The following is a 15,677-nucleotide window of genomic DNA, read 5'->3' as shown; positions in this document are numbered from 1 at the left end:
GAGATAGCAACCAGGAGACTGGGGCAATGATTGAACTGATATAAGAGGCTGAATTTAGGCAGAAGTAAGTGGCACTGAGGAAGGGATGAGACAGAAAAAAGTTGGGAGCACTGAAGGGCCTGGAAGTGGAGGTGAAAGAGAAGAATGGTAGTGCTAGGCAATGAAATGGACAGTCCACACAAAACTAGCATGGAGGCAAGTGAGAAATCAGAGGTGCCTCTGCGGTATCCAGGTATAAATGGCCAGGAGGCAATTATAAATAAATAAGACTAGGTAGAGAAACATGGGCTAAAGACATAGATTCGGGCAGACGGCCAAAAGCCCTGGGTTTTTAAACCCTGTTCACTTACCATCATGCTACCTGGTTCTTGATCATTTCCTCCCATCACCAATGCCCTGCTTGATTTCCCTAGTGTAGACACCGCAAAGTAACACATTGCATGTGTTTGAGCCTCAGTCCTATGAGAATGTGAATGTGGAGTCCCAATATACATAGCTCCCTACATAAGTCCACAGGACCAAACAATCCAGAAGCCTAAGGACATTCACTCACAGTTTACCTCTTGCACATGGCACGGGCTCAAGGGAGGTTCAAACACAGAGTTCTAGGCTGCAGTGAAACAACTTTCCATCTTATGGCTCTGGCCTTAAGAAAATAAAGTATTCACCCCAGAGGCCAAGAACCTTTCAAAAGTCTCTTATCAGATGCCTCTTATTGAGCCAGCGTAACAATGCTCTCAGGAACATTTTATCCCCTCAGCTTAGCCATGAATTAGTAATTATCTTGGTTTGGCTAGCTATCTTACTGGAGGTCATCTAAGGTCACAGATGGCACTATAGCAGAGCAAGGACTCAAATCGAGCTGTCCCAACATCAAAGTTGGGCTCTTAACCATAGTTAACCAAAGGTGTCTCCCAAGTAATCAAAGTCACTAGTTTTAAAGATACCTTGTGCCCGGCACATTACAGGCTCATGCCTGTAATCCTAGTACTTTGGGAGGCCAAGGCGGGTGGATCACCTGAAGTCAGGAGTTTGAAACCAGCCTGGCCAATATGGTGAAACCCCATCTCTACTAAAAATACAAAAATTAGCCGGGCATCATGGTCGAGGGGGCCTGTAATCCCAGGTACTGGGAAGGCTAAAGCAGGAGAGTAGCTTGAACCTGCGAAGTGGAGACTGCAGTGAGCTGAGATTGTGCCACTGCACTCCAGCCTGGGCAACAGAGCAAGACTCCATCTCAAAAACAAACAAACAAACAAACAAAAAAGGCCGGGTGCAGTAGCTCACGCCTGTAATCCCAGCATTTTGGGAGACTGAGGCAGGTGGATCACCTGAGGTCAGGAGTTACAGACCAGCCTCAACATGGAGAAACCCCATCCTCACTAAAAATACAAAATTAGCAGGGCGTGATGGTGCATGCCTGTAATCCCAGCTACTCGGGAGGCTGAGGCAGGGGAACTGCTTGAACCTGGGAGGCGGAAGTTGCGGTGAGCCAAGATCGTGCCATTGCATTCCAGCCTGGGCAACAAGAGTGAAATTCCATCTCAAAAAAAAAAAAAAAAAAAAAAGACAGAGATCTTGTATATAGTAATTATTCTCTCATCTTATGATTATCTTCATTTCCCAAAATTCTATTCCACTTTTTATTAACATAATATACATTTTCCCATTTTCAACTGCAAGGATTTTTACAAATTAATGTAGTTTTCCAAATTGTTTTTAATGGTGAAATAATACTTTGTTGTACAGTGGCACAGGGGCTCACTGCAGGCTTAACTTCCTATGGTCAAGCGATCCTTCCCCCTCAGTCCCCGAGGTAGCTGAGTCTGTCCACCTTGGCCTCCCAAAGTGCTGGGATTACAGGTGTGAGCCATCCCACCCCACCCATACTATTTCTTCTTTAATAATTTGTATAATTTGTATTTAAGTCTGGACCATTTGCTTTTGAAAGGAAACATTCAAAGGCATGAAAGTGAGAAATGAGGCTGGGCGCAGTGGCTCACACCTGTAATCCCAGCTCTTGGGGAGGCGAGGTGGGCGGAGAAACCCCATCTAAACCCACAAACACAAAATTAGCCAGGCGTGGTGGTGCATGCCTATAATCTCAGCTACTCGGGAGGCTAAGGCAGGAGAAGAGCTTGAACCAGGGAGGCGGAGGCTGCAGTGAGCTGAGATCACACCACTGCACTCCAGCCTGGGCAACAAGAGCAAAACTCCACCTCAAAAAAAAAAAAAAAAAAAAAAAAGGAAAAGGAAGGAATGATTCCAAGAATCTGCAGGTACTCACTTAATTTCTTATATAAGCCTCTGATCAATTATTGAGTGCCATCAACAAGGTCTTTTAAAATTGTCAACAACGGAGGGTTAAAGACGAGGTTAATTTATCAGAGATGCTTTATCTTACATTATCCTGACTACTACTAAGGAAAAATATTTTGCAATATGTTTATTTGTATTTCTCATAGCATAATGTGTCTGTTCATATCTTTTGTTTATTTGCTTACTACTGTCTAGATGCTCTTGAAAGAGTCTTTATGAATGTAGGTATTACATTTTTATAGAAATAAATTTTATCTTAGTAAGAAAACCAAAAGTTGTATTGGACTTAAAAAATGAAACTGGGACGGGGAGGCAAGAAGGGAAAGAATGCCAGTATTTGGATAAGGTTGACATTAGTGATGTGACATTCATTCCCGAACTTACAAAATAGGCAGTCCCCACCCTCCTTTATTCTTGTAAAAAAGAAGGCCTAGCAAGAACAGTCTTCACTATAGTAGGCACAGTGAAGGTGAAAGAAAGCACAGAGGGATTACAGAGCTGTGCCCAGAGCAGAATTTGGGCACAAATGTGGCAGCAGTGTGAACACAGTATACTGCAGACACCAGTGAAGAGATTAGGCAAAATGAACTCTGCTGCAGGCCCAGAAACAGGGCAAGTCAAGAAGTACTTATTGCCTCAGCGTGACCCAGTGGAAGAGTGTGAAAGGGACTGGAGGGAGCTATTCCAAACTCCTGACCAGCAAAGTAACAAGACAGGTATCAGGAGACATGCAGGACAAGCCAGAGTGGGAGAGGCAAGAGCCTAGAACTCTATGAGGAGCAAGTTATTATACAACCAAAGGACCCAGTTACCAACCATTCGCCCAGTTATCTGTTCTCTGCTCCCACAAATTAGTGAGTCTGCATGACCTATGAGTAGTCAGACACATACCTGTTTTCTTCCAAAACTCCACAGGTACATATCCTGTACCTGGCCTGCTGTTGAACTCTCTCTGAGAATCTGCACAAGAGACATAAAAAGCATAGGGTCAGAAGCTGTCTATAATCAGCAGTTTTATTTTTGATCAGATTTCTCATTCACCAGTTAGACTCAAACTTTTTTTTTTTTTTTTTTTGAGATGGAGTCTCGCTCTGTCACCCAGGCTGGAGTGCAGTGGCCGGATCTCAGCTCACTGCAAGCTCCGCCTCCCGGGTTTACGCCATTCTCCCGCCTCAGCCTCCCGAGTAGCTGGGACTATAGGCGCCCGCCACCTCGCCCGGCTAGTTTTTTGTATTTTTTAGTAGAGACGGGGTTTCACCGTGTTAGCCAGGATGGTCTCAATCTCCTGACCTCGTGATCCGCCTGTCTCGGCCTCCCAAAACGCTGGGATTACAGGTTTGAGCCACCGCGCCAGGCTCGAAGAGCTACTATTAATTCCCATTTCTGTTTATGTCCGTCTCCAATATTAGAGGCTTACCTTGAGAGAGTGGTCACCCTCAACTGTGCACACATGCCACTAAAAAGCTGCCTAGAAGCCCTGTGACAGTGGATGAGGTCCATCTGCTGTAGACTTAACTAGAAGCAGTTTTCCCAAATTTGCCTGCTTATTGAACTCATTAAACATATGTATTCAGATTCCCTTTTTTTTTTTTTTTTTTGGAGATAGCGTCTTGCTCTGTTGCCCAGGCTGGAGTACAGTGGCACAATCTCAGCTCACTGCAAGTTCTGCCTCCTGGGCTCAAGCCATCCTCCAACCTCAGCCTCCCAAGTAGCTGGACTATAGGCACACCCCACCCCAATCAGCTAATTTTCATGTTTTTTGTAGAGACAGGGTTTCACCATGCTGCCCAGGCTGGTCTTGAACTCCTGAGTTTAAGCGATCTGCTAGCCTCTGCCTCTCAAAGTGCTGGGATTACGGGCGTCAGCCACCACAGGTGGACTATATTCAGATTTTTGAGTCTCAGAATCATAACATCCAGAAGGGCCTGGATCTTGACTGTCATTCTGAGGAAAACTGATGGCTGAAGAAGTATTTTTTTCTTTGTTTAAAAATTTGGCCAGACGCAGTGGCTCAGGCGTGTAATCTTAGCACTTTGGGAGGTGGAGGCAGGCGGATCACTAGAGGTCAGGAGTTCGAGACCAACCTGGCTAACATGGTGAAACCCTGTCTTTACTAAAATACAAAAATTAGTCGGGTGTGGTGGCGGGTGGCTGTGGTCCCAGCTACTCGGGAGGCTGAGGTTGCAGTGAGCCAAGATCGTGCCACTGCACTCCAGCCTGGGCGATGGAGCGCACCTCCATCTCACCAAAAAAAAAAAAAAAAAAAAAAAAAAAAAAAAAAAAAAATTGGCTAAGTACGGTGGCTCATGCATGTAATCTCAGAACTTTTGGAGGCAGAGGTGGGTGGATCACTTGAAGCCAGGAGTTTGAGACCAGCCTGGGCAACATAGTGAAACCCCATCTCTACAAAAAATATAAAAGTTATCCGGGCATGGTGGCCTGCATGCCTGTAATCCCAACTACTCATGAGGCTGAGGCATGAGAATTATTTGAACCGAGGAGGCGAAGGCTGCAGTGAGGCGACATCGTGCCACTGCACTCTAGCCTGGGTGACGCAGTGAGACCTTGTCTCAGGAGAAAAAAAAAAGAAGTAAAACAATTTTACTTGCGGCTGGGTGCAGTGGCTCACACCTGTAATCGCACCACTTTAGGAGGCCAAGGTGGGTGGATCATGAGGTCAGGAGTTTGAGACCAGCCTGACCAACATGGTGAAACCCCATCTCTACTAAAAATACAAAAATTAGCTGGGCATGGTGGCACGCACCTGTAATCCCAGCTACTTGGGAGGCTGAGGCTGAGGCAGGATAATCACTTGAAGCCAGAGGCAGAGGTTACAGTGAGCTGATATTGCACCACTGTACATCAGCCTACTAGGTGACTCCGTCTCAAAAAAAAAAAATTTTTTTTTACTTGCAAAATTAGATGGCTGACCAGTCCATAAAATATTAACATGCAATAATGAAAATATTAATATACAATTTAATATCATAAGCCTGAGTTCAGGAAAGTGAACAGTATCAGCAACCCCAAATTCCTAAGAGGTCAGTCATGGCCATAGTAATATTTAAATAATGCTAGCCAGACTGACAATCCTGTCCTAAGAATAGATGTAGCTAGAACTCACTAACTCTGCACCCTCCACCCACACAGCCAGAGGAAACCATTCTCCTGATCTCTGTGATAAGCATTTTCTTCTTTTCCTTATGGTTTTTGCACTTCTTTATGCATCCTTTAATAACACCTAAATACATTCCTTGCTGCCTGGACAAAATCTGTTTGTGAAAACATTGTGAATCACAAATTTTCAGGTAGGGAAACCTACATTGCATTAATTTAAATGGGAAAAGTAATAATGCCATCTAAAGCCTCTAGTCAATTTATCTCTAAATAACCATGGTTTTAACCATCCACACCATGGATTTCCACATAACCCAAGACTTTTATTTATTTATTTATTTATTTATTTATTTAGCAACAGGGCCTCACTCTGTTGCCCAGGCTGGTGTGCAGGGCGTGATCTCAGCTCATCGCAACCTCTGCCTCCCAGGTTGGAGTGATTCTCGTGCCTCAGCCTCCCGAGTAGGTAGGAGTACAGGCATGTGCTACCATGCCTAGCTAACTTTTTTGTATTTGTAGTAGAGACAGGGTTTTGACATGTTGGCCAGGCTGGTCTAGAACTCCTGGCCTCACATGATCCACCTGGTTCAGCATCCCAAAGTGCTGGCATTACAGGCATGAGACACTGTACCCAGCTAACCCAAGACTTTAAAAACACTAATTATGCCGGGCACGGTGGCTCACGCCTGTAATCCCAGCACTTTGGGAGGCCAAGGCGGGCAGATCACGAGGTCAGGAGATCGAGACCATCCTGGCTAACACGGTGAAACACCATCTCTACTAAAAATACAAAAAAATTAGCTGGGCATAGTGGCGGGAGCCTGTAGTCCCAGCTACTTGGGAGGCTGAAGCAGGAGAATGGCGTGAACCCGGGAGGCGGAGCTTGCAGTGAGCTGAGATTGCGCCACCGCACTCTAGCCTGGGCAACTGAGCAAGACTCCGTCTCAAAAAAAAAAAAAAAAAAGTGGCCGGGCGCGGTGGCTCAAGCCTGTAATGCCAGCACTTTGGGAGGCCGAGACGGGCGGATCACGAGGTCAGGAGATCGAGACCATCCTGGCCAACACGGTGAAACCCTGTCTCTACTAAAAAATACAAAAAACTAGCCGGGCGAGGTGGCGGGCACCTGTAGTCCCAGCTACTCGGGAGGCTGAGGCAGGAGAATGGCGTAAACCCGGGAGGCGGAGCTTGCAGTGAGCTGAGATCCGGCCACTGCACTCCAGACCGGGCGACAGAGCAAGACTCCGTCTCAAAAAAAAAAAAAAACACTAATTACTTGGTCAGGCATGGTAGCTTATGCCTGTAAATCCCAGCACTTTGGGAGGCCAAGGAGGGCAGATGACTTGAGGTTGGGAGTTCGAGACCAGCCTGGCCAACATGGTGAAACCTCATCTCTACTAAAAACACAAAAATTAGCTGGCTGTGGTAGGACACACCTGTAAACTCAGCTACTCAGGAGGCAAAGGCAGGACAATTGCTCAAACCTGGGGAGCAGTGAGCCAAGATTACGCCACTGCATTCCAGCCTAGGTGACAGACCAAGACTCCATCTCAAACAAAAACACTAATTACTTATTTAAAAGTCATTGGTGAGGCCAGGTGCGGTAGCTCATGCTTGTAATTCCGGCACTTTGGGAGGGCGAGACAGGTGGATCACAAGGTTAGGAACTGGAGACCAGCCTGGCCAACACAGTGAAACCCCGTCTTTACTTAAAAAAAAAAAAAAAAAAAAAAAAAAAAAAAATTAGCTAGGCATGGTGGCAGGCGCCTCCCAGTTACTCAGGAAGCTGAGGCAGGAGAATCGCTTGAACCCAGGAGGCAGAGGTTGCAGTGAGCCGAGATCATGTCATTGGACTCCAGCCTGGGCGATAAGAGCTAGACTCTGTCTCAAAAAAAAAAAAAAGTCATTGGTGAAATTCTTTTGAAATGTCTATTATTGGTATAAAAATATGCCAGAATGTAAAACAACTATGTGTCTAAGAACTCATTTCAGGCCGGGCATGGTGGCTTACGTCTGTAATCCCAGCACTTTGGGAGGCCAAGTTGGGTGAATCATCTGAGGTCAGGAGTTCAAGACCAGCCTGGCCAACATGGTGAAACCCCATCTCTACTAAAAATACAGAAGCAGCCAGGCATGGTGGCGGGTGCCTGTAATCCCAGCTACCCAGGAGGCTGAGGTAAGATAACTGCTTGAAGGAGGTTGCAATGAGCCAAGATCGTGCCACTGCATTCCAGCCTGGGCAACAGAGCAAGACTCCATTTCAAAAAAAAAAAAAGAAAAGAACTCATTTCACAGTTAGACTTTCTTGATGAAGCTAGCTGTACCCAAGCTCCTCATATGTCATCACAAACCAGTGGCACTTTTTGGAGTTGTTATAATTCACATTTTGCATATTACATTTATTTAGGATATGAATTATACTGTCATTCTATACTAAAATGGACAATAAACATAGAAATAAACATGAAATAAACACATAAATGGCACTAAAATATACTATTTAAATCAGGTTGACAGTGCTCTCAGAAACCTGATAGAAGAAAACATGTATCCATGAAGAGCTAAACCTAGAATGACAATATAACTTATCATCCAGATTGCCTTCATTGTTGCTAGAATGACAATATAACTTATCATCCAGATTGCCTTCATTGTTGCTAGAATGACAATATAACTTATCATCCAGATTGCCTTCATTGTTGCTAGAATGACAATATAACTTATCATCCAGATTGCCTTCATTGTTGAGAATGAGGGAAGTGCTAGTAACAACTATAACAGGATACAGGGATAAACTGGACTGTCTAAGGTAAATCAAAAAATATGGTCCCCAGAGCTAATCCGTGATACAAAGGGTGGGAAAGGTGAGTAGTGGTCATGCACAGTAATGTTTAAATGACTCCAGCAAGATCTGTATCTTGGCTCAGCAACCACTGGCTCACAACTGCAGCTCCCTCTGTACTCTATGCTTCTCGCCTGCACACGTGTAGACTCACTAATGGATGAGGTATGGCTTGGGTGTAAACTTTAGCTAAGACTCCAAAAGTCTTTCTCCCTGTCTGAAAGTCACACTGGGACTATCTGCAAATGTTCAGAAAGTAAGGGAGACCAGAAGGTTAGCTTTGTCTGTTTTTGGAGGTTGTTTTTTTTTTTTTTCTTTTTCTTTGTTGAGAGGGAGTCTCACTCTGTTGCCCAGGCTGGAGTGCAGTGGTGCAATCTCGGCTCACTGCAAGCTCCGCCTCCGGGTTCACACCATTCTCTCGCCTCAGCCTCCTGAGTAGCTGGGACTACAGGCACTTGCCACCACACCTGGCTAATTTTTTGTATTTTTAGTAGAGATGGGGTTTCACCGTGTTAACCAGGATGGTTTCGATCCCTTGACCTTGTGATCCGCCCACCTCAGCCTCCCAAAGTGCTGGGATTACTGGCGTGAGTCACTGCGTCTGGCCTGTTTTTGGTGTTTTCACAAAAGGAATCATACTAATACTGTAACTCTACGTACATGTTGATGCCTTGTTGTGCTAGATATTCCACCTAATGGTGGTATTCCGTGGTTGGCTCCAGAGCTGCTGCTGTGGGTGGGGTAGGGAAAGGGAAGCCTTTAGCTCCCACTGTTTGGACATACTGTATTAATTCTGGCTTTGCCTCGAGTTTTCCTTACAGTTTTTTAGAGACTAATAATAGCTGCCTTCGATGGAACATGCTAGGTCTGTCATAAGAGACTTGTTCTCCGGGGTGAACATTTGGGAACTCAAAAGTGCATGGGAAAACAGTCTGATCACAGATGGCCTGTCACTCAGCTATGCCTTTGGATAGGGCACCTTCTCAGTTATTGGGTGAATGTGCTGGAACATTTTGAGGGGAATAACTGAGGCTTGCTGGATGTACTCTGGATTGCTGCTGCTTCGGACTCGGAAAGGCAAGGGGGGACAACCTAGTGTGGTACAGTAAATCCTTTTGTGGGAGGCCACCAGACCATGGAGGATTGAGTGGTATTGTCCTGAATGGTGGGCTGGGGACAGGAGGAAGGAAGGTAAGGTAAACACTTTCAAGGCTACTGTGAGAAATAAAAGTGATGACACAAGAGTGCCTAGTACATACATCCAGCCAGGCTGAATTTGACAACCAAACACTCTTTGATCAACACCTAGCACACATATATGTAGAGAGTTAAAGACAGAACAAAATCACAAATATTCTCATTCTCCACAAAGAAGAATTCACATTTTTTGAACATGCCAGGTACCAGTCTGGGCACAGTGGCTCAGGCCTGAAGTCCTGGTGTTTTGGGAGGCTGAGGCAGGAAGATCGCTTGAGGCCAGGAGTCCAAGGCCAGCCTGGGCAACACAGCGAGACCCTGTCTATACAAAACAAAACCCACCCCCCGCCACCCACCAAAACATGCCAGGGGCTTCATATATTTTCTCACTTCCTCTTCATAATCACCTGAGTCTCCCTAAATCCACAATGAAACACCACCTTTCTTTCTTTCTTTTTCTTTTTTTTTTTGAGATGCAGTCTTGCTCAGTAGCCCAGGCTGGAGTGCAGTGGTGTGATCTTGGCTCACTGCAAGCTCCGCCTCCTGGGTTCATTCATGCCATTCTCCTGCCTCAGCCTCCTGAGTAGCTGGGACTACAGGTGCCCACCACCACGCCCAGCGTGGTGTATTTTTATTTTTAGTGGAGAGGGGTTTCACCATTTTAGCCAGGATGGTATCGATCTCCTGACCTCGTGATCTGCCCCCCTTGGCCTCCCAAAGTGCTGGGATTACAGGTGTGAGCCACCACGCCTGGCCGAGCACCACCTTTCTTTAAAGTCAAGTAGAAAAAGCCTTCTGTGACATATTCGTGGGCTCTAAAGGCTGACATTTACTCTGGGTTCCCCGCAGACTCTCCCCTTACCATTGCTGAGAGAATCTGTACTCCCAGGGCTGTGTTGCCTGGAGACCAACTCAGTCCCCGTTTTCCTCAGCTCTGTGTTTTCATTGTACCGTCTTTTCCAATAGTTGAGTTCTTCACGATCTGATTCCTGACAGCGCCGCAGAACTGCCATGGAGCGCCTTGTTTTCTCTACCATTTCCATAATGCAATTCAGCGCCTGAGTCAGAGAGGGGGCCAGGCAAAGATGAGATGAGAACATCCAAACAACCAACACTGTAAATCAGGCCAACGCAGTATGAGGCATTCAGGTTCCTTAAAGTACAGGTTTAGGAATATCAAGTTTACATTTAATACCCTTTATTGCTATCTGTTTCTCCATCAGCCAGGAAGGACATTGGTGTTGAGGCTGACATACCTATCAAGGACAGTAACTACCAGGGCTTCCAGTGTTTGGACAGAACCTCAGATGCATGGCCTTCTGGCCAACTGTCTACGATTTCATGTTGCTGCAGCATTTGTTGTATCCCTGGGGTCTAAAGCACTCAGTAAGTTTGCTGTGGCTGAACCATAAAATAAGGTATACACAGATTTCTAACAGAAATCTGTTACAGATGAGGAAGGCTGTTATCTTTCAGAATGCAAAATAATTCTGGAATATAAACAATTTTGGGCGGTTGAACTACCTAGAAGTTTGTTACTGACCTGTGTTCTAAAACTACGAAACATGAATATGTGGGCTAAAAAACAATTCTCTTTACTACAGAAGGAGCAGAATTGAAAAAAATAAAAAGAAAGTTTCTTTTGATAAAAATTTAACAAATAACAAATGAATTCTGTCTTGCTATGTTGCCCAGACTAGACTTCAAGTCTTGGCTCCTGGGCTTAAGAGATACTCCTGCTTAGCTTCCCGAGTAGCTGGGACTACAGGGATATGCCACTGCACCTGGCTACAAACCTTTGTTTTTAACCATTATACTACATGACTTTATTTGGTTTCTGACCTGAAGTGATCATCCCCCATCACAAAGATTAGGGAGTGACTCTAATTCTTTAGCTGAGGGAGTAGTAGCTAAACCAATTTTAATTAAAAGCAAAGGATGCCATGGCTGTGGTTATGTTCACTTCAAATATACATGTTCCTTTAATTATTGGTAGCATTAAGAATCAAAAGTAGGCTGAGTGCAGTGGCTCACACCTGTAATCTCAGCACTCTGGGAGGCTGAGGTGGGGAGATCACTTGAGGTCAGGAGTTTGAGACGAGTCTGGCCAACATGGCCAAACCCTGTCTCTACTAAAAATACAAAAATTAGCTGGGCGTGGTGGCATACACCTGTAATCCCAGCTACTCTGGAGGCTGAGGCAGGAGAATTGCTTGAACCCAGGAGGTGGAAGTTGCAATGAGCTGAGAGCGCACCACTGTACTCCATCCTGGGCAACAGAGTGAGACTCCTGTTTCAAAAAAAAGTAATAAAGAATTAGGGACATTACACACTACAAGATTCTTACATGGTCAAGATGTTTCCATTCATCAGCCCATTCCCTTTCTGTCAAACGATGATCTACCAATTCATCTTGATAGCCTCCATTTAGACCTATTAGAAATTAGAGATTAAATTCAAAGACAGCAAGAAAAACACAATAGAAGCAAATTCTACCAAGTAAATACACACATATTCATCATTACTTTGAACACACTATTAAGGCAATGATTCACAATGGGGTGGGGGACCCACAAAAGGACAATATAACCAACAAAGGATCACTATTCAGATTATATTTAAAAAACCCCAACAAATCAATTGTAAAACACAAAACAGCCCTAAAGAAAAAGAGGTAAAAGAAATAAACAGGCATGTCATACATAGATAGCATTTAACACCTAACATACTGGAAAAAATTAAAATGTCAGATAATATCAAGTGTTGGCAAGGATGTGGTTCAATGCGAGTTAATTAACCACCAAAACCAGAGTGTCTACTGGTACAAACACTTGGAAACCGCTTAACATTATCAGTAACTTAAAAAAAATTTTTTTGAGGGGGGACAGTTTTGATATATACTGAAATTTCCAGGAATGGAACAACTGTGTGAATTAAAGGTATACCAATAAGAATTGTCTACTATTTTGAAGAACTCAAATCATATACAGCAACAGTGTCTTTGAGTCATTAACACAACACATCTGTTACCAGTCTAATTTATAGGAGTAATATTCATAGTGACTATGTATCAGTGTGAGAATCTGTTTATTTCAGTATATATTGAGTTTCTCATGATCTGTACAATCTGTCAAAAAATGTAGTAATAAGAGCCAGGTGTGGTGGGGCATGCCTATAGTCCCAGCCACTCAGGAGGCTGACACAGGCAGATCACTTGAGCCCAGGAGTCCAGCCTGGGCAATATAGTGAGACCCCATACCTAGTTTTTGGCATACTTTTTTCTCAAGTCAAACTGGCAAAAGATGTGCAGAAAAAACCATTAGCAAGTCAGCTTTTTTTCCCTGCACTGTGCTATTTCTAATCAAAGCAAGTCAGTTTTCCCTTGACAGAGTCTCACTCTGTCACCAGGCTGGCGTGCAGCAGCGTGATCTCGGCTCACTGCAACCTCTGCTTCCTGGGTTCACGCCCTTCTCCTGCCTCAACCTCCCGAGTAGCTGGGACTATAGGCGCCCGCCACCACGCCCGGCTAATTTTTTGTATTTTTAGTAGAGACGAGATTTCACCATGTTAGCCAAGATGGTCTCGATCTCATGACCTCATGATCCGCCTGCCTAGGCCTCCTAAAGTGCTGGGATTACAGGTGTGACCCAACACGCCCAATCCCCACAAGCAGTTTTTAATAGATAAGAGAGACATAGGAGTAACAGGGGTTGAACACTAGGATTGGTATCATAACATACTGCTAGTACATCTAAGCCTTGGGCATAAGACAATTGGGGTCTGAATTTTGTCTCTGCCAATTATCAGCTATGTGATTTTGGCCATAGTTCTTTCATCTTTCATCTATAAAAAGGGGATAACAACTGCCTGGGACTCCTGTGAGGATTAAATGAGATAATGTACGTACAATACAATCTAAGTGGTAGCTACAACTCAGTAAATGTTGGCTCTGAGAACACCATAGCTGCTACAGCCTTCCCTATTCAGCTACTATCTCACTACATGATGTCAGGGGCCCCAGTGTGGCCAAGCGTCTGAAAGATGCTAGTGAGCCTAAATAAGAGGAAGTCAGAGCAAATGTGTTGCACTTTCTTACTCAACAAGGTACAAATGGAAATTTAGGGAAACCCTGGAAGCTGATAGCCCTTTGGTTCCCTGCTCTAACAGATGCTCAGCAGTTATACTCCAAAAAACCTTATACTGAAAATGTGTACGAGTACATGACAAAATACTCTGTCCAAAACTAGAAGAGGTTTGTTAAGGTTTCTTTTCTGTTTCTTCCTAAATTTAATGGTTTCTGAGCACCCATGTACCAGGCACTCCAAATGGAACAACAACCCAGCACAGGGGGTGGTGTTATTTCCATTTAGAAATTACTCTTCTGAGGCTCAGAGAGCCCAAGCAACTTGCATGAGATCACACAGCTAGTTAGGATGCAGAGCTGAGATTTCGAGATGCCTCACCTCCTGACCTGAATGTCCATGCACTTTCACCTCCAAGGTGAAATCTTGCATCTTTCTCGCTTAATTTTAAAAACTTTTTTTGTTGTTGTTATGTTGAGGCAGGGTCTCATTCTGTTGCCCAGGAGGGGAGTGTAGTGGCACCATCACGGCTCATTGCAGTCTTGACCTCTTGGGCTCATGAATCCTCCTGACTCATTTTTTTGCTTTGTTTTTTAGTTTTTGTTTTTGTTTTTGTTTTTTTTTGGAGATGGAGTCTTGCTCTGTCGCCCAAGCTCGAGTGCAGTGGTGTGATCTTGGCTCACTGCAAGCTCTGCCTCCTGGGTTCATGCCATTCTCCTGCCTCAGCCTCCTGAGTAGCTGGGACTACAGGTGCCTGCCACCATGCCCGGTTAATTTTTGTATTTTTAGTAGAGACGGGGTTTCACCGTGTTAGCCAGGATGGTCTCAATCTCCTGACCTCATGATCCACCTGCCTTGGCCTCCCAAAGTGCTAGGATTACAGTCATGAGCCACCACGCCCACCCCCTCCTGCCTCATTTTTAATTTTTGTTGTTGTAGAGATGAGGTCTCCCTATGTTGCCCATGCTGGTATCAAACTTCTGGCCTCAAGTGATCCTCCTGCCTTGGCCTCCCAAAGTGCTGGGATTATAGGCATGAGCCACTGAGCTTGGCCTAATTTTTAAAAGATTTATAGAATAACTGCAAAAGGAGCACAGAGAATTCTCACATATCTTCAAACAGTTTTCAAATGTTAACATCTCCTTTGCTTTTCCATTCTCTTTTTCTGAATCATTTGAGAATAGGCGATACCCCTTTATTCTTTTTTAGACAGGTCTCACTCTGTCACCCAGACTGAATGCAGTAGCAAGATCATGGCTCAATGTAGCTTTGACTTCCTGGTCTCAAGTGATCCTCCCTCCTCAGCCTCCCTAGTAGCTGCGACCACAGGCGCATGCCACCTAACCTGGCTAGTTTTTAAAAATTTTTTGTAGAGACAGGGTCTCACCATGTTGCCCAGACTGGCTTGAAGTGATCCTTCCACCTCAGCTGGGATTACAGACACCAGTCACCACACCCAGCTGTACTTCTATCATATCAGAGTAACAAGGTATCAAATAAGATTAATATCAAATAAGATCAACTATGATTCTAATAGTCTATGTATAATACTGTTCTATCCAATCAGTGGGAAAAAGCAATCATGATATTATTTGACTTTATCATTGAGTTGGAAAGAAATCCAAGAATCCAGTCTGAATTTACCATGCTGCTTAGGTTGCTTACCGAGACTGTGGTGTCTCTCACGAACTTCTCGATGCTCTAGCATCTTGTTGGGTTCCCGATACAGGTGAGAAGTTGCAATATCCTCTAACGTGTAATGCTGAAGAGGCGGAGGGGTAGGATGGAATTGGCCCCCAGGATTCATTAGGGGCACAGTGAGAGCAGGACTGTGCCGAGGAGCAGGGCTGATGGTACATACTCTCTTGGCAGGAGGCTCAGGAGCGATTGTATCTCTATCAAAACTATTCTCTTCTCTCCTGTAGAAGAAGCAGAAGTGCATATTTGATCCTGTCAACAAGTGTTCATGCGGACATTTCCTGAGAACCTAGTGTGTGTTAGCTATTTTGCTATACACTGGCATAAACAGGAAGACTCTAAGGAAAGGTGTGACATGAGGCATGAACTGAACTGTCTTCAGGGGCCAGGCACCTCATAGAAATTGCTGATTTATACCAGCATGA

General features: G+C 44.6%; 1 protein-coding gene across 1 annotated transcript in view; it reads right to left on the bottom strand.

Moving 5' to 3' along the window:
• CBFA2T2 (CBFA2/RUNX1 partner transcriptional co-repressor 2) overlaps positions 1–15,677 on the bottom strand; it is a 159,351-nt gene that overhangs the window by 6,533 nt on the left and 137,141 nt on the right. Inside the window, 4 exon segments of the mRNA XM_010360587.2 lie at positions 3,211–3,279; positions 10,335–10,530; positions 11,820–11,905; positions 15,220–15,473. Of these exon segments, the coding sequence (XP_010358889.1) occupies positions 3,211–3,279; positions 10,335–10,530; positions 11,820–11,905; positions 15,220–15,473 (605 nt within the window).

The sequence above is a fragment of the Rhinopithecus roxellana genome, chromosome 13 (assembly GCF_007565055.1).
Source record: "Rhinopithecus roxellana isolate Shanxi Qingling chromosome 13, ASM756505v1, whole genome shotgun sequence".
In the NCBI taxonomy this organism is placed as follows: domain Eukaryota; kingdom Metazoa; phylum Chordata; class Mammalia; order Primates; family Cercopithecidae; genus Rhinopithecus; species Rhinopithecus roxellana.
The sequence above is the reverse complement of the archived record's forward strand: the minus strand, read 5'-3'. Positions and strand labels throughout refer to the sequence as shown.